This window comes from Papaver somniferum, unplaced genomic scaffold (genome assembly GCF_003573695.1).
Source record: "Papaver somniferum cultivar HN1 unplaced genomic scaffold, ASM357369v1 unplaced-scaffold_21, whole genome shotgun sequence".
Classification (NCBI taxonomy): domain Eukaryota; kingdom Viridiplantae; phylum Streptophyta; class Magnoliopsida; order Ranunculales; family Papaveraceae; genus Papaver; species Papaver somniferum.
Window position 1 is genome coordinate 1,885,255 of NW_020631041.1, and position 17,943 is coordinate 1,903,197.

The following is a 17,943-nucleotide window of genomic DNA, read 5'->3' on the forward strand; positions in this document are numbered from 1 at the left end:
CTAATATTCGACCACCACTCCTTTACCATCATCATCACACCGCCAACAATCCTCCCCCACCACTAGTCCGTCGCCGCCACCACCACTAGTCCGCCGCCACCGCCACTACTGCTTCAGATATTTTTGTATCGACAACAGTAGTTGATCCAAATAAAAATAGAACCAACAGTAAAAGTTGATCCAATTTAGGGGATCAACAACGGTAGTTGATCCAAAAAAAAGGATTAACAGTAGAAGTTGATCCAATTTAAGGGATCAATAATGGTAGTTGATCCACTAAATTGGATCAACAATGAAAGTTAATACATGTAAATGGGGTGAACTTGGCGGGAGTCGAACACGCATCATCTGACATGGAGTCAGTCATGCTACCATTGCACCACAAGTTCAACATTGGAAGAAAATTACATGATTTAAACTACAAGCATGATTATACTTATCCAAGGAAATATTGTCAACAATAGGAGTTGAAAGGATCAACAACAGTAGTTGATCCCATAAAAAAATGGGTAAACAATAGTTGATCCCATATAAAATTGGATCAATAACAAGAGTTCATCCCATAAATGGATCAACAGCCGTAGTTGATCCCATAAAAAATTGGGTCAACAATAAGAGTTGATCCCATAAAAACATATAAACAACAACAATTGATCATCACCTGTAGCTTCATAAACAACAATCCAGACTTGCAATTCCATATTCATGGAAAACAACACCAACAACTCCATTTTTACTTCTATACTGCACATTTCAGTCACTGCCAGCACCTCCACCTTTATTGCAGTAACCACCAACATCATCTTATGCTTCCTCCTAGCCGCAACGGTGTTTAGAACAACCAAATCAGCCTAATAATTGTCTCGTTGTTGGCCAACCAATGGATTAAATTTTGATAGTGTGCTTATGCAGGCATTAACAGCATATTTGGATAAATGCATCGTAGTAAAAAAGCATACTACCATAATCATTTCGAGTTGGTAACGAAAAACTTGACCCCAACAAAAATCATTCATTTTTCACAAATCTTTTATACCCATTACTGTTCCTATTAAACATATTCGTATACTTACTTTGTAAAATCAGTATCATTACCTCTCCTGCATGTCAACATTGAATTCATCAGCACCAACCTGTCATGAATACAAATGCATATATGAATAAACAAACAAATCACTTTAGAGATACTTATTCAGTTCTAACACAATTCACAGTAAGGACAACAAACCACAAAATGATCACCTGAACTTTGGTAGCCTCAACTAAGTGCAATCACAAGACATCTCCTGAGGTCAATTTGGATCCGATTGTGAAGTGTTATTAACAACACCATAATTTGGTATTTTGGTATTGAATAAATGGTTAAATGATAAACAGACAATTTTGTACTGCGGCGGCACCTATCGCCACCACTATAACATCCATTAACATCACACATGCAACAACAACAACCTAAATTAGCTTTCAGAAATTTCAAAATTCAAAACATAAAATTAAACTTGAATCTTACCAGTTTAAGTTTCAGAATGAACAAAGCTCGAGATCAAACTCACTGGATATGAATCTTTAACTCGTAATCCGCTCGAAACTATCAAATCGAAATCCAAAAAAAAAATAATCTTTGTACCTGGTTTAAAATCATTTGAAATTGAAAGCATAATCGTAATAGATCTGCTTATAATCTTGGTGGACGCGACGGAGGTGGTCATGCTGGTTGTGTCGGCGGCGACAAAGATAATGGTGACGGTGAGCGATGAAGATAGTGGCGGTGGAGACGATTGAGAATGACGGAGTTGTTGGAAATAGCAAAGAAGAACAAGAAGGGAAGTAGTACAGGTTAAAGTGGAAATTATAAAAATTATGTTTTTATAGAAAATTTTAATTATGCCATCACGGATATTTATAAATTTCCTCAAGGATATTTATGAAGGCCCATTAAAAGAAGGGACAATAATTCAATGTGAAAACTACAGACAGACCCATTTTACAGATTCTTCCCACTGTGAAACCCACGCTCAAAAAAACACAGGCGCGCACCCATTTTCTACGACACGATATCTCCCAAACCCATAATTCCTGAAATTATGTTTCTGTCTTTTTTCTTCTTCTTCTCTGATTCGTATCTCCCTACTGCTTTCGTCTCAATTCTTCATTGGAGCTTCAATTCACAGGTAAATCTCAACATCTTCGTATTTGGGGGTTGAAAGGGGATCTGAGCATCATTTTGAGGTTTTGCAGTTGAACTGATATGGAGACATCAAGGATTGATTAAAGCAGCGATGAAGAGAATGGATCTGTGGTGTTTGGGGGTTGAATTTCAATCCAATTGCTTCAATTCTCTCAACAACAACGATTGAATTTGGAAGTGATTAGTTGTGGATTGATTGCAGGTGGTATAATTTGGGCTCTGTTGATTGAAGAACTGGTTTTTTTCGATGATTCGATTTAGGGTTTCTGCCATCGATTCATGGCTGTATACGAGAAGTTTAAGCAACAGATTTTGGGGTTTTTGAAGTTAACCGAAATGGGTTTTGTATGGAGTTGTTGGATAAATGAGATGGATCTGTTGGGGTTCAGTGTGGTACTCGATTGAGAGAGAAATTATGAAGGTAGTGGTAGTGTTTGCAGGTCAAATTGGTGTTGATTTCCGTCGAGTGTTCTCTGGATATAGACAGAGTTTGGTGGAGTTTTGGTTATGCCGGAAAACCAGCTGAAATAGATGCCACTGGTGCTGTCAATTGGGGTTTTGTTGTGGCCTGAAATTGGAGGTTTGTAATTGAAAAATCAACAGTACCTGGCAGAAACTAAAATGGGATTCTAGGGAATTATGGTTTTGAACTGAAATTGGGGGTCTTTGGTTAATTGAATCGATTCCGTGGAGATGGGTTCTTACCCATTTTTGTTCTTGATTAACGATGGTTGTCGGGCAGAATTGCAGACACAAATGGAGAAGGACTCGAGCTTCAAAGCCAAGTAATGGTTACAGGGTGGCAATAAAGATGCAAGTAATGCAGCTGCAAGTGAAGGAATGTGTTAATGCTATTACAGGGAATGTGAGCTGTCGTTGAACCAAGGAAGCGGAGACTGGAAAGAAAAGAAGTGGAAGAAGGTTTTGCTGGTAATGAGATTCAATTGCAAATTAGGATTATTCAGTCACGCTTTTGATCAAATTGCTATTTACTTGGATAGAACTTGAACTCAATATCAAATAGTGGAATTTGTTTTACATTAGGAAAGTATTTTTTATTCTTATAGTTGAATGATCTGTTATGCAACTATGGAATTGATTGCATAACCTCTTATGCATCTACAAAATTTGTTGCATAAATTGTTATGCAGTCTAGAGAAATGTTGCATAACACGTTATGCATCATCTTTTTAGTCACTATTGAAACCATCGAAAAAAAAAACTGCATAACTTGTCATACACCTAGAATTATATCTGCATAACATGTTATGCAATCGTGAAAAATGATGCATAACCTGTTATGCATCCGAAAATATGGCTGCATAATGCATTATGCATCGAGAAAATTGTTGCACAATCTTTTATGCATCGATAAAATTGATGCATAACCTGTTATGCATCCGAAAATATGGTTGCGTAATGCATTATGCATCAATTTCTTTATGTACGCACTAAAATCAACCAAAACAATGGATACATAACTTGTTATAGATGCATAATTTTTTATGCAATCGAGAAAATGGTTGCATAATTCGTTATGCAGTCAAGAAAATGGTTGCATAATTCGTTATGCGTCTGCAGAATGTGTTATCCATCTTTTTTGGTGGCTGCATAATGGTTATGTATCAAGTTTTCGAAAAAATTTCCTAAAATGATGATCACCTCCGATTTTTTCGTGAAAAACAGAAATTTGATATTCTTGTTTGTACTCGTTGCGTAGCTCTCTTAAAAAGATTTCCAACGATATAAAATTCGTAAAATTCTTGTTTGTACTCGTCTCTGAATATGTAGGAAACATTGATGAAGGAAGGGGCAAACATGCAGATTGTACTACTAGAGAAGAAATAGAATCCATTGGAGCCAAGGATGCATTCAACTTGCAGCACATTGGAGTGGACGAAATGTGGTCTTTCAAAGCGACTCAGAACCTACCCTCATGATGCTTATGAAAATGTATGTCAAGGCGAAAGAAAGGAGATACAATATAAGTGAAGACTTTGATGTTAATCCTATTACCTGTATACTTCAAAGCTCAGGGATTTATTTTGAAAAGTAGATTTGATATCATAGAAGCAACTCATCTTTCAAATGTTTGTAATAGGCATGGCTGTAGCCAAGTTTGGATAGGGGAAAACTATAGAGTCCTAATGAACAACCTTCCATTCCAATTCTGGAATCCAAATGTAACCATTCCCGATCCCAACTATTGTGGGATTGTAAAGGAGAATTTTCAACATGAATGATTGAGGCTTTGCCCTCTTTTTCGGGAAAAAAAAGGTGACGGAGGTTGGGGGTGGCGCACCAAACAAATATCTCAAACTCCCGATCCAAAAACTAACACCCTATCTTAAAAATCTTGAAAACCTTTGATTAAATAATATTAAGTTAAAAAATGTACATCTTAAGCAATACAAAATTTGTAAAATTCTTGCGCAATTGTAAAGATCAAATCATAAGCTAGAAATGAATTTTGCATAATGCATCAACAAAATTAAGGACTTTCTCACATGGGTGGAGCCAAGAAATGAATTTTGCATAATGCATCAACAAAATTAAGGACTTGCTCACATGGGTGGAGCCAGAAAATCTCTTATGGTGATGCAAACAAATTTGAGGGTAGTAAAAAAGGCAAGAGAAACTTGAAATAGGTACAAATGGACTCCGGTAACTACAACTAACAAGATATTTGGTAAAATACAGGCTCAAATGCACATCTATAAGGTGTTATTGCCAGACTAATTTATAACAAGATGATAAATTCCCAAAGAACTACTCTGAAACGAAAAAGAGAAAAGAAAAAAAAAACCTCCCTGAAAGCCAACCATTGCAGTTTGAATTTATGCAAATGCAGAAGCTTCTATAAGGTTAAGTGTGACAAAACATCCAACTGAGTATGTATATCCAGCAGAATTAGTGCAAGAAACATTGATGATTAACAATTGGTTCATTTTCCTCGGCAATCTCAAGGATGATTTTCTTGACTTTTGAAATTTTCGGAATCTGGTGCTCTTCCCAAATTGTACTATCTAACCAAGCCAAAGAAAAAGAAAATACATAAAATTGATTAAAAAGACCAAAATCAACAATTTCTGGATGAAAAAGACAGTTAAATTTTGATACTGTTTAAATGGTCAAAAATTATTTTAACACTGTTTAAATGGCCAAGAATTTAAAAATAGCCATGATATAACCGGTTTCATCTTGCCAATTTTCAAATATTTTTTCTTATTTTTAATTTACACAGGATATATTCAGTTTCATCCTTGCTATTTTTTAAGTTTAAGCGCTTGTTAAAAAAAATTGTCCATTTCACCCAAACTATTTTTTACTCGTCCATTTGAACCGTGATTTAAAAATATTTGCAAAAATGACTCATTTTTCGAAGAAAATATTGTGTATATATATATATAGGAACTTAATGATGAAACGAACTTGTACGAAAATTCACAGCATTCACATTCGATGTCGATAGATTCCAAACAGGGGCGGAGCTAAGGGTTGGGTGATCCTAAGTCTAGCCCCCACCCCATAAAACTAGAAAAAACATCAAAATACCCTTACTTCTCTCCTAGATTTTCTATTTAGCTCACTAATGTTATGCATTTAGTCCACTATATCCACATGTTTATACAAAAATTATTTACCCCCACAGTTTTAATACTTGGTTCCGCCACTGAAACGGAATGCGACAAATTTTCATGACATTGACATGCTTACAAGTAAGACTTCCTAATGAATAAGTCTTCAAAGTCATGTATATTGATTTCGATGGTGCACTCACTGTATACGTTTTTTGTCAATCTTGAATTCTGCCATTTTTCCAAGCCATTAACGGGAGCGGACGGTATTTAGTTGGTTCAATCCAACGGTCTATATTAGCATTGCATATAGCGTCAATAAAAGACAAGGACCTACCATTTTTGAGGGGCTTCCAGCCATGTTTAGAAGTATTGTAGCGTCTTTGAAGAGGATAAAGAGTGAATTCTTTAGAGGTACCCGAAGATAGGGTAGCCTCAGGAGACAAATGGAGAGGCATGATAATCACCAGATGGTCAAGTGTTGTAGAGTTTGTAGACCTTGTACTCAAAATACGCCTAGATTTGATTATTATATGCTTCATCTGTTGATTATCAAAATAAGTAAATAAAAAGCCTAAGCAGATCGTGTAAAAAAAAATCGCCAAAAAAAAAAAACGTTCCAAAAGCTCTTACAAAGGCCGGACTCTCTTGCTGTCCTCCACGGGGCCTACCGAGACCATACCAAAAATACCCTAACATAAATTCAAATTTTGGTTTTGGTGTGGTTTGCCCACACAGTTTCCGATGAATAAACTAACCATATATTGCAAGACATATACTCGTGAGTACATAAAGGAGTTGGACAAACAAATATACTCCAGCCAATGTGTACTCGTAATTTTGCCAAAGTTTTGTCTACCAGTTCACTAGCGGTTGAACCCGGTTCAAGACTTCAATCTAGATTCTAGCATCAGAAAGTAACCATAAATAACTCAACATACATCTACAAGAATAATACAGGGTTCTAAATTCGCCACCCTAAACAACTCTAGCTCGATCAATCTGATAATCCTTCAAATGAACCTAAAATAAAAGATGTATAAGATTTAGTTCATTTTCATTTTCCTCCATAATCTCAAAGATTATTATTTGATTTTGTAATGATTTTTGAAGATGATCTTTATTGCCTACACAACTGATGATAATCTAATTCTAGAAGATGATCTGAGTTTTGAGTTATGCTAGTGTATTTATCTATCTATATATATATATATATATATATATATATATATATATATATATATATATATATATATATATATATATATATATATATATATATATATATATATATATATTTTGAAGCATTCTTTATCTTTATTGATTTTCTATGTTTTATTTTTGTTTGAGTTTTGCTTTGAATGCAACCATTTAAATCTGATATTTGTGGGATTTATAATGAGTTTGGTTGTATTTTTTGAATTGTGGGAAGATTATTGCAATACAGAGAAGCAGGAAGAAGTAGATTCAGAAAAATACAAGGGAAGAACTGATGGTGTTCTGTTTGTGCTGTGATGACGTTGAAGAACAGGTGCTCCCATTCCAATTTGGGACGACTTGAAAACAATATATGGTTGATTTAGAATTTATGTATAAGGAAAAAAATTGGTAAAAGAAAAAATGTTGGATGGGGATACCCACAACCCGCCCGACCCAACCCGTCGTAATGTGGGTCGGGTGAAAATCGACCTATTATGATGTTGAGTCGGTTGCAGGTGACAATTTTTGTTACCCGCCATCAATGGATTGGGTGGTGAGTGAGGCTAAAACCAACCCATAGCCCTACAAATGACTAAAATTTCATTCTATTTAATTACAGGCTTACCAGAGTAAATTGACAAGTAACAAATGAACGAGCCTCCTGCCTCCAAAATCATGAATATCATTTTATTTTATTTTTGATCTAAAGAGATATCGTATTAAAAAGGGAGAATGTACAAAGTCTACCGGAAGTAGATAAAGAAAAGTAAAAAAGCTAAATTCCAGTCATTTAGCACAACACTAGCAAAATTAACATGAACTCTCCTCCTAACAACTGCAGCCCAAGAAAGGATTAAAGTTTTAGCATCAAACACCCAAATCATCAGTCTTAAATTTGTGTTTGGCTTTAAAAACACGATTGTTAGGCTCTCGCCAAACCAAAGTCATGAATATAATTCCAACAGACCAAGGTGCGTGTCTTAGTTAGGCAGCTAGGCTTGTTATTTGGTAAGTCTCCGCAACTTAAATCAAACCATGTTTCCAAAAAAAACAAAAAATCATCCAAAATCGTGAGTTGTTGAGTTGTTACCCCAAGAATTACAACTTTAAAATGACAAACCGGATACAAATTGAACATTTGGACTTGTGAATTATGTTGATAAGGTCTTTCTCATAAATTAGAGTATATTATTGGGTTTTTTAATAAAGTGGCCACTTTTTTGAACTAAAATTTTGAAACTGCCCGTTATTTTGAATCATTATATAAAGTGGCCGATATTGACTTTTTTCATCCCGTTTATTGAAAAAAAAACGGGTTATGGCAGTTAAATGTCTACGTGGAAGTTAACCTGATAGGTAAAAGGAAACTTAAGCCTTGACTGAGTTCGTAACAAAATCGGGATTGAGTCAACCCGGTGACTCGTAGCACGTGAGGAAAATATGCTTCCTCTGCAACGGTCGGATTGTAACGGTCTTCTTCAGCTACACTTCATATAAATTAGGGCTTATTGCAGAGAAGAACCTTAGTGTTTTTGAAAACAACTCTAAAACAAACCAAAAATAGAGACATGAGCCAAAGTGAAGTAAACTCTCCAGGTAGCAGCAGCATCAAGGTAATAGTAAAAAAAAAGGATTTCATGTTCTATCTGTGAACAGGGAAGCCATGATCCAAAGGTATGTCCTTGGATTTATTCCAGGTGCAAATATATACCATGTAATGGTATAAGGAAACTATTTTGCTCAAAAACAAAAGAAACAAAGGGGAAAATGTTTTTGAAGTGTTCAATTCCATCATGTCAGTACTTTGAATGGTTTGACGATGCCATGGATCCTGTCAAATGCAAGATGGTGAAATTACCAGTAGAGAATGGTTGTTACGTTTGCGGGGAATCTGGTCGTTGGTTCAAAAACTGCCACTACAAAATCAAACTTGCAACAAAGATCACTGCAAATCAAAGATGGAGATGAAGTTTTGCAAGAATGAACACAACAAAAACATAGAATACCTCACTTCCACAGATTGTGATGGTTTTAAGTGGGTCTTAGATGAAGTCTTCATTGCTGCAAAAAAACAGAATTATGCATTCAAGTTTACAACTTAATGCCATATGTAAGGAACTCAACAATCTGAAAATGTAACCAGCAAATGTACTAATAAACAACCTGCAAAAGAATGTGGTATACAAGCCCATTTTTCATTCATAATTAAGTCAAGTCTACAAAATAAATATTGTCTGATTTCTAATTAGCCTTCTTAAAAACAAACAATGTCTTAAAAGTTGTGCAAACACACACAAAAAAAAAAAAGAGATCTCAAATCATTTCTTCTTAGCCTTTTAATTTACTCTTCCCTTTCCTTGTTTATATTCTGAGATACAAATCCAATGCCAAAAAGTTCTGAGAAAGGTTAGGTCCTGTAGAAGCTGGAGTAGAAGATGGTGTTATAGATGGCAGACTCATAGGTGTTGTAGAAGATGGAGTAGAAGATGGTGCTGCAAAGGGATACTGCCAGGTCTTGTAGAACATTCACCAACAAATTATGCAGTTCCCTTCCTATTGTTTGACTTAGTTGCACCCCTAACTCTGGTGGTTTGACTTGTCTCTATGTTGGTGAAGGTGAATTTTTCTGCATTACATTCAGTCCTTTGCCTCTTTGCAGTTGGATTAGATCTAACTTGACAACCAGCACATGTTCTTTTGTTTTGATTAATAATCTCTCCACATTTCCCACACCTCCTTTTTCTATTCTCAACAAGAGGTTCATCATAACTTCTAACCCTCTTGTTTTTGGGTCTTCCTGGTTTCCTACTGTGAGGAGGGTTCAAGACCTTCTTCTATATGTTTGGATGCAAGAAGAAAGAGGGATGAGATAAGATATGACAGATAGTTAGTGGTTATGAAAACCTAAATACATAGAAGCAGATATACAAAAGTTAAAGTATACAAAATTAAAAGTAAAAGCACTTATATAAATGTAGTTGAGAATATAAATAAGGCATATAATTACAAATTTAAGAAAAAAAATACCTTTACCCATTCACTTTTATCATCTAGTGGTTCAAAAGTTGGTGCATATGTGGCCTTATAGTTCTCTACTGAATAGTAATCACTGCAGTACCTGATCAAGCAGAGTATTTAAAGGTTATTTCTAGATACATTTAACTAGAAAAGTAACAACAAACTAGAAATTGCATAAAAAAGTTACAGATTTGAAAAAAAAAAGTCTTACTTTATCCATTGTGGTCTTATGGTATGAAATGCACTCACTGTATCCATACAAGAGAACCCCCTCAACTGCCATTGCAAACAAGAGAAAGTTTTGGCAAGGATGTTCACTGTGAACACATAGTTCTTTGGACTAGTCACCATATATAACTCTTCATCCACACAAGGGTCAACACCATAATCAGTCACAAACAAAAACATTTTCTTAATCAACGTAACAACACTAGGAACCAAATTTCCAACTACCCATGATGCAGATTCAGTCCTCCTATTGTACCATGTACCCATCACTAAGTTAGCATACATTATGTGTATCATGATGATTGGTTTATTTCTCATTTTGCATATCATATTGTTAAAAAGACTCTGAAAAATTTATGTTCATATGTTCACAATAGTGAATAAGGTTAAAAAAAGGCCATGGACCATGTAGCAGGATTTTCTCTCCTAAGATAAGCACCGGCTGCAACATTCTCTTTCATAATATTGTCAAAATGTTCCTGCACGGCCAACATATTGATAACAACTATCAAACAGTGCATAACCAAACCAAAAACTAGCTTAACTTCACTGTCAAACAGTGTATAAAACTAATAACAACTACCTGAAAATGCATTTCTTTGTATGCTTTTGCTGCATTCCACAAAAAACCATGTAATTCAAGACCCTTGTAATACTTCTTGAAATTTTTGTATAAATGGCTGCATTTTAACAAATTGCAATTAAAGTAAGGCCTTTAACTGATTTGACAAATAAAAGAAGCAAAGTTACAAAAGAAAGTTACCTCCAACCGTATTTGTGGTGATGGCCACAGAAGACTATAGTAACATCTTCCAATAACCCTTTCTGCCTATCTGAAATGAAAGCCACTTTCAGTGGATGTGCTAATATGGCATCCTTCAAATGCTTCAAAAAAGCGATCCAATTCTCCTTTGTTTCAACTCTGCATATTATAATTCCTAACATTACTAACCCATTTTGTGCATCAAGTGCAGTTGCTGCCATCAATACTCCTCCAAACTCTCCTGTTAGATAGCAGGCATCAAGCCCTATAACTCCCATGCATGTTCCGTGAAAACCTCACTTTGCAGGTTCAAATGAGAATGTCATACCTTCAAATGTGTTTTCCTTAGTCTCAAATGTGAACTTAGCAACAGAGCCTTCATTTCACTTGGTAAACATGCTGCAAAAGGCTGGTACTTCATTGTAGGTCTCTCTATAATCCCAATATAATGACTCTAAAACTAGATTCCTAGCCTTCCATGCACACTGATACGGTATATTAACTTTCTTTTCAGCTAAGAAGTCTTCTTTGATTTTATAAGGATCTGGAACAACTTTTTTAGGGTTATTCTTCATCTGATCAAGAACAAAATCCTTTACAAAATGAGGATCATCATATCTATTCATATTTTTGTGATCCCCTAGACAATTGTGTTCTAAAATCACTTTCCTAAGAACAAAAGTCTTCTCACCCTCTTTCTTACTAGCATACACAAACCAACGGCAGTCATGTTCTTTTTTAAACCTACACTCAGCCTTAATTCTTGAGGGAGCACTTCTATCCAACCTAAATTGACACCTATTAAGAACACAAAAACCTCTGAGATGTTTCTTAAATGCTTGCTTACTTGCAAATCTAGTTTTTACCTCCATTTTGGAATGATCTACTGGAGTAAATACCTCTTCTTCAAGGAATAAATCTATATCATGCTCACCCTTCATGTACTCACCAAAATCATCATCAAAGTCATCCATGTAAACAGGTCTTTCATCCACATCCTTACCTACACATTCAAGATCAACATAGTACCATATAATAAGTTACAAACTAAAATAAATGAAATAATTTATAAATGAAATATACCTTTTTCTTTTCCTTCTTCATCTTCTTCTTCTCCTTCTTCATTGTCTTCTTGTTCTTCTTGCTCTTCTTCATCTGACCCATACTCAATGTCTTCATCACTGTCATATACTGGAGGAGCTTCTGGATCCTCAATTGGGTGACATTCATCTATTTTAATGTTTTCTTTATGAATATTCTCTACATCTTCAACAAACTTAACTTTATTTGTAGCTTTGACCCAATGTCCAACATCAAATACATCATCATAAAGGTCGACGGCTTGGGCTGATTTTGACTGACTGAAACCACTGCTACTAGCATGAGAATGTTTGGGAATTGGTACCTCTTCAGCTTGTTGTAGCAAATCTGTGAAACCCAGCTTTCTTGATACACCTTCAGTTGATTTATCCACACTATTTATCATTGGAGGTCTTCTAGGTGTAGTTTTCTTACTAGTTCTCTTCTTTGGTGTAGTCTTTGGAGTCCCAAACTCTGTATCCTTCATCCCCATCGACAAGCATATATACCCATCATCATTCACATAAGAATCCTCCCAAAAATTATCAAAAATATCATTATTTAGCAATGGATGTTCCATACATGGATCCTTAAACCAATATAAACAATACTTCTCCTCATACCAATCCAAAGACACTCTAGAATACACCATATACTCTACCTTCCTCAACTCTGTTTCATCTCTATGACACCCAAGAAATACCAAAGTCTCATTCCTTGGCTTCACATACACACTAATATTCCTCAATTTGAACAAAATGCAACGACAAATAAAAAAAAGTCAGATAAAACCCCCACTGAAACTAATTAAAACACATAAAATTTCTCACCCAAATTAACCCAAAAAAAATCAGATAAAATTTCCTAATAAGACCAAATCCCCCACTGCACATCTGAATCTCAATTAACCCAAATAAATCCCCCACGCACTGAAACTAAAATTGAAAGGGCAGAAACCTAAATAACTCAAATAAACTCTAATTAAGCAATAATTCATACAAACAAACACTCAATCACGAAATTTATAACCTAATCAAACAATAAACTCATAAACTTCAAATAACCCTAATTACAAAGGGGAAAAAACAGAAACCCTAGAAATACAAATCAGCCAATCAATCATTGATTTTCATCATATATTAAGTCGCAGGTTACGTTTATCTCATCTTGATTCAGGTTTTTTTCAGTCCCAATTTGTACCTCATCTCCACTCTATCAAAATCGTCTCTGAAATCCTAGATATCCATAAACCCTAGTCTTCCTAATACGATCTGGTTTTTCACTAACATCTACGTCTTCAACTACTACTGCTTTTTCTTTAATAATCAGTTGCCTTAATCGCTAACCCTAGTTTCCACAGAAGGAGTACTAAGAAAAAAAAAGGGAAGCAATGGAGAGAAGGAATAAAAGGAATGGACAATAAAAAGACTGGAAAAAAAATGAGAACTAATTTCACCCAAACGCGTCTTTGAAGTGGGTAAGGGCTTGGTGGTAATTCTACGGACCCAGTTTGGCCAATTCAACGTCGATGACCGATCTGGTGGGCCCATGCGTGAAATCTAACAGAATGGCATGTTTATAAAAGACTTTAAAATCTTGACCGGTTTATTAATTATATGGTTTAAAGCAGGTCACTTTGTGAAGTTTCCCTGTATTATTTCTAACCAAAGAAAAAAAACCTTTGGACTTTTTCCTAAGCATTCGAAGTAGAAATCTTTGACTCAATAATCAAGCGGCAGTAATAACTTTGACGACGAGATTTTGGCATTAGATGCTAATTCTTACTAGAGAATCGACTTCTCTGACTAGCGTAGCTAAGATCAAGTTTTATGCACAATGAAGTGGAGGAAAATGAAACACATCTTCTTTCAATAGCAAACGCGAATGAAACATAAATTCAAAAAGATGATCGGGATTACCAACAATAGTGAATTAAAACACTAACATAGAATGAAACGAACTCTCATGCAAGTCGAAAAACAACTCAAATTTAAACATCCAACTTGTACGAGGTGTTATTATAGAAAAATCCCACGTGAAATTCATCCTTGAAAAAATTTAGGATAAAACTTCCATCAGGGTGAATGTGAAAAAACTAAAAACATAAACTGGAGCATTTCCTAATTGTTCTTTCAACCATCTCATTAAAAGAGCCTCATAAATTAGGTCTATCAGGGCTAGCATGGATGAGTAACAACACTAGATTCATTTTCATTTTGCTCCACACTCTCAAGGATTAATTGTTTAATTTTTGAATCTTATAAATAGGGTGCTTGACGAATTCTACCATCTACTTAATTAAGCGAATGACAAATGGTGTTTATATATATATGGAAACTAAATGATGTATAAAAATTAATGGCATTCACATCTTATATCAACAGATTCCAAGAAAATGAAGAGTGAAATCAAATGATATAAATTTGGGCTTTTTAATAAAGTGGACAATTTTTTGGATTATATTTAAGAATTATTTTGAGTCATTATATAAAATGTCCGAGATTCAAAAAACGAGTCCCTCAAATCAGCAGTTATTTCCTATGTGTCCGTTATCCATCCCATTCAAAAGACACTTAAGTCCCTCAAATCGGCTCACTGGGTCGAGTTATCAAGTTCTCATTTTCTTCCCAGCTGATTCATTTCCTATATGATTACGTGATTCATTGACAAATTGATACGAAAACAAGTATATATTAAGGATCTCCGAGTTACAAATCAAAACTCAAATTCAAAGAATTAGTGATTTATAAGGAACTGCACTGTCATGCGTTTTCACAGACACTTTGTGTGTGTCTCGCTGCTGAAGTAGGAATTAGTTTGTTGTGTTCTGTTGAGATCTGTGATATCTTCTTCAGTGCTGTAATTTCATATTTCGTCGACAACCCACAATCCTAATGATACACAAACACTGAAACCACCACATTGAGCAACTAAAACAATCCTTGTTGATTAACGTAATGTACTCACCTGTGCAACCCATTCAGCCTATTCACTGCAATAATTACACCCTGCATATTTCAGCTGCAATATCATCTCAGCTTGTTACCTCTTCTCATTCTCACGGTATTTCATCTCAGTTCCTTCATTTGCATCGATGGAAACCAACACAATCTCACAGGTCATTCAGTATTCAACCTTCTCCATACTCAAGAACACTAGAGTACCTGCAACATTACCTCTTGAACAAAGGTTATAACAAGTCCTTACCTCAAATATCTTTATAAACACTATCAGACCCCATGTTGACTTAAAATGCTCATTTGTAGTTGAACCCACACAACTATATCTGTAACTTAAACACCATCTTCACATCTACAACTCCTGCAAACCCAGAAACCACATACAACTCCAGTAGTCCATCTGCAACTCCACCAGAACAAAAACAACACAACTTCTCTAGAAAATCAATACCTTCAGCATGGGACCATGCATAACTGAGTCTCTTCATATCTTCCATGTTTAATTCAACAAAAACATCTAATATCAGTTGTTCATCTAACCATCAAAATAACAACACCATTTCTTATTTCTGCTATTTTCTCACTGAAGTCATATCATCTCCCTGTAATTTCACAATTCCAGGATACCCACATCTCAAACAGAACATTAAATCTTCAACCAACCTTCAAATTGATTAAACAAAGAAAAAAGGGGAAAGAGCCCCAAACCTTAGAATTCAAATCAATCGATTTCACCATCTAAACATGAGTTTTCATCAAATACAAAGTTAATTACTGTCTAGGTTCTAAAAATCTCACCTGGATTCTGATTTCTTCATCCCCAATTTGTACTTCATCTTCCTGCATCCAATGAAACCCTAAAACTACAAAATTTCCAAATATCACTAACATACTGTTAGTATTCTTCACACATACTCACCTTCATAGCTGATCACTTCTTTTTCATCAATTACTTGAATTTCTAACCCTACTTTCGAAGAGAGTATCGTGAGTGGGGGAGACAGAAACGAGAAGAAGAAGAAAGGAAATAAAGATGAAAAAAGGTATCTGAATCGCAAGGATATAAGGGTCGGTATATGGTGGTAATTTTAAGCCTAAAAATTGACTAAGTCAGCTAGGTGGACCATTTTAGTGTGACCATGCGTTATATCTAACGAAAATGACACTTTCTAAAAGATTTAAATTTGGTGGTCGGTTTATTAAATTTATGGGCGGAAGCTGGTCATTTTGTTAAGTTTCCCTATAAATTTTTAGGACATCTTATTTCAACCTTCCTCAAGTATAGCAACAAATGAGGCTACTAAGTCATGCATATAATTTCGACATTACCACCCAATGCAAGGAAAAGTTACGTTTTGGCTTCTTAAAGTAAAATAGTTATTTAGGGTACATAATCTCAGAATGATTAAAAAGTATCGACTTATGAGACTGCCTTCTGCTTCCAGTATATAAACAAGCTATTAGGAGTCTAACATGAAGGAAACAAAATCACAAGGTTACAAGGAATCGATGAGAGAAACAAATCCTTGTACTCTTTAATTTTAAGTAAGTTGAAAATTAATTTAGCATGAATTTTAAAATCTTAATATCTTCAATATATAAGCCAGATTTTTATAAAATTTATATATTTGAAAAGCTCTTTGAATTATCTATGAAACGAGTACAAATATGAATAGTAATTTATTTATTCTTTATGCAATTTTTTTATTGTTTTCAAATTTAATATTATTGGATGAGTTAAATTCAAGCATGTGCATCGTGTTGGGTTTTTTGTTCCGTGAAAATTTCGGAACTTATCGGAACGTAACTTCGGTGTTTCCCAAGTTATGTGGTTTCCTAGTTAAGGTGTGAGTCTCTTTTTCGGAGTTCTAAAAATTGGAGAGAAAGGATTTGTCTACTTTATAAGAGGGCTTATATTGTGAGTCGAAATCCAATCTATTGGAGAATCCTCTCTTTATGAGAGTGTTCGGGTCACAATCGTTGTGCCTTACAATGGTTGGTTATGGGGAAAAATCTATATGAGAAGAGTGAGTTGTAGAAAGATTAGGTATGTTAGAAATCTATGGTTTCTAGGGTTCTTATGGGAGAAGCTAGAATTCATGATGTTCTTCATGTTCTTGTCTAAAGTCGAAGCAACCATGGCGGTGAAGGTTTATGGAAGAAGAAAAACAAAGGAAGTGGTAAACTATTCATAATATGTATTGTTGTTTCTAACGTTTAGCGCTAGTGAGTTGTATAACTAGTTGACTATATGATGTGTGCCGATATAATAACTTGTTATGATAATGAAGATTCTCGGGGTGGTTTTGGCCGTGGATATAGCCTACAAAGGTGAACAATGTAATCTTTGCGTCGTGTGTGATTGCCTATTATCGTATTTTTAATATATTCGTACTAGTATTATTCGACCATGTTGATCTAAAGATGTAAGTGGAGAATTCGAGCTAGTTATCTAAAGAAGGATGTTTCATGAAATTGACTTCTATGAAAACATATCGGTCGATATGAACGTAACCTCGGTTTCCAAACACATCGCACATATGTTCTTATTTCAATAAATAATAGTTGAAATTAGTATGATTTCCCATCACCTAGGATAGCTTTTTCGTAAAAGAGGAAATCCACAAATGTCGCTGCACATTTGAAGTTATTAAATGGCTTTCCTGTCTCTAAGAATGGTCTTATGACTCTTATTATCAAAGACCAACATTATTCTGATAATCTTCTTAATTTTGTAGATAATGAAAAGGATTAATTGGTAAACTTATTATTAATTCTCAAATATTATGAATATATTGCAGGACTTAAGGCGAATACTTCAAAGATAAGACTCATCGTTATTGATGATGTTCTTGATATCAATGATTGGGCCAGTAGGTTTGTCTGTGCAACTGATTTCTATCCCATTCATTTGGCGTACCACTAAGA

The 17,943-nt window shown here is 34.9% G+C and overlaps 1 protein-coding gene and 1 long non-coding RNA gene across 2 annotated transcripts; both read right to left on the reverse strand.

Annotated features, from left to right (window-relative positions):
* Nucleotides 1–447: 447 nt before the first annotated feature.
* Nucleotides 448–1,800, reverse strand: LOC113339423. Its single transcript, XR_003355080.1, has 3 exons — nt 1,511–1,800; nt 1,243–1,286; nt 448–1,133 (listed from the first exon to the last, which is right to left on the reverse strand). It is a non-coding gene; the product is annotated as an uncharacterized LOC113339423 (long non-coding RNA).
* A 7,527-nt stretch (nt 1,801–9,327) lies between these two features.
* Nucleotides 9,328–11,253, reverse strand: LOC113340143. The gene is made up of 6 exons (XM_026585348.1): nt 10,976–11,253; nt 10,796–10,892; nt 10,618–10,691; nt 10,196–10,459; nt 9,994–10,084; nt 9,328–9,471 (listed from the first exon to the last, which is right to left on the reverse strand). The coding sequence occupies exons 1-6, from the start codon at nt 11,251–11,253 to the stop codon at nt 9,328–9,330; spliced, it is 948 nt and encodes a 315-aa protein (XP_026441133.1).
* Between the last annotated feature and the right edge of the window lie 6,690 nt (nt 11,254–17,943).

What these genes read in the sequence shown, in the direction of transcription:
- LOC113340143 (XM_026585348.1), bottom strand. Translation starts at nt 11,253, where the DNA reads ATGGGAGTTATAGGGCTTGATGCCTGCTATCTAACAGGAGAGTTTGGA. An exon ending in CACCACAAATACGGTTGGAG is followed by an intron (nt 10,893 to 10,975) that starts GTAACTTTCTTT and finishes GTTAAAATGCAG; the next exon opens with CCATTTATACAAAAATTTCA. An exon ending in AGAGAAAATCCTGCTACATG is followed by an intron (nt 10,460 to 10,617) that starts GTCCATGGCCTT and finishes ATGGTACAATAG; the next exon opens with GAGGACTGAATCTGCATCAT.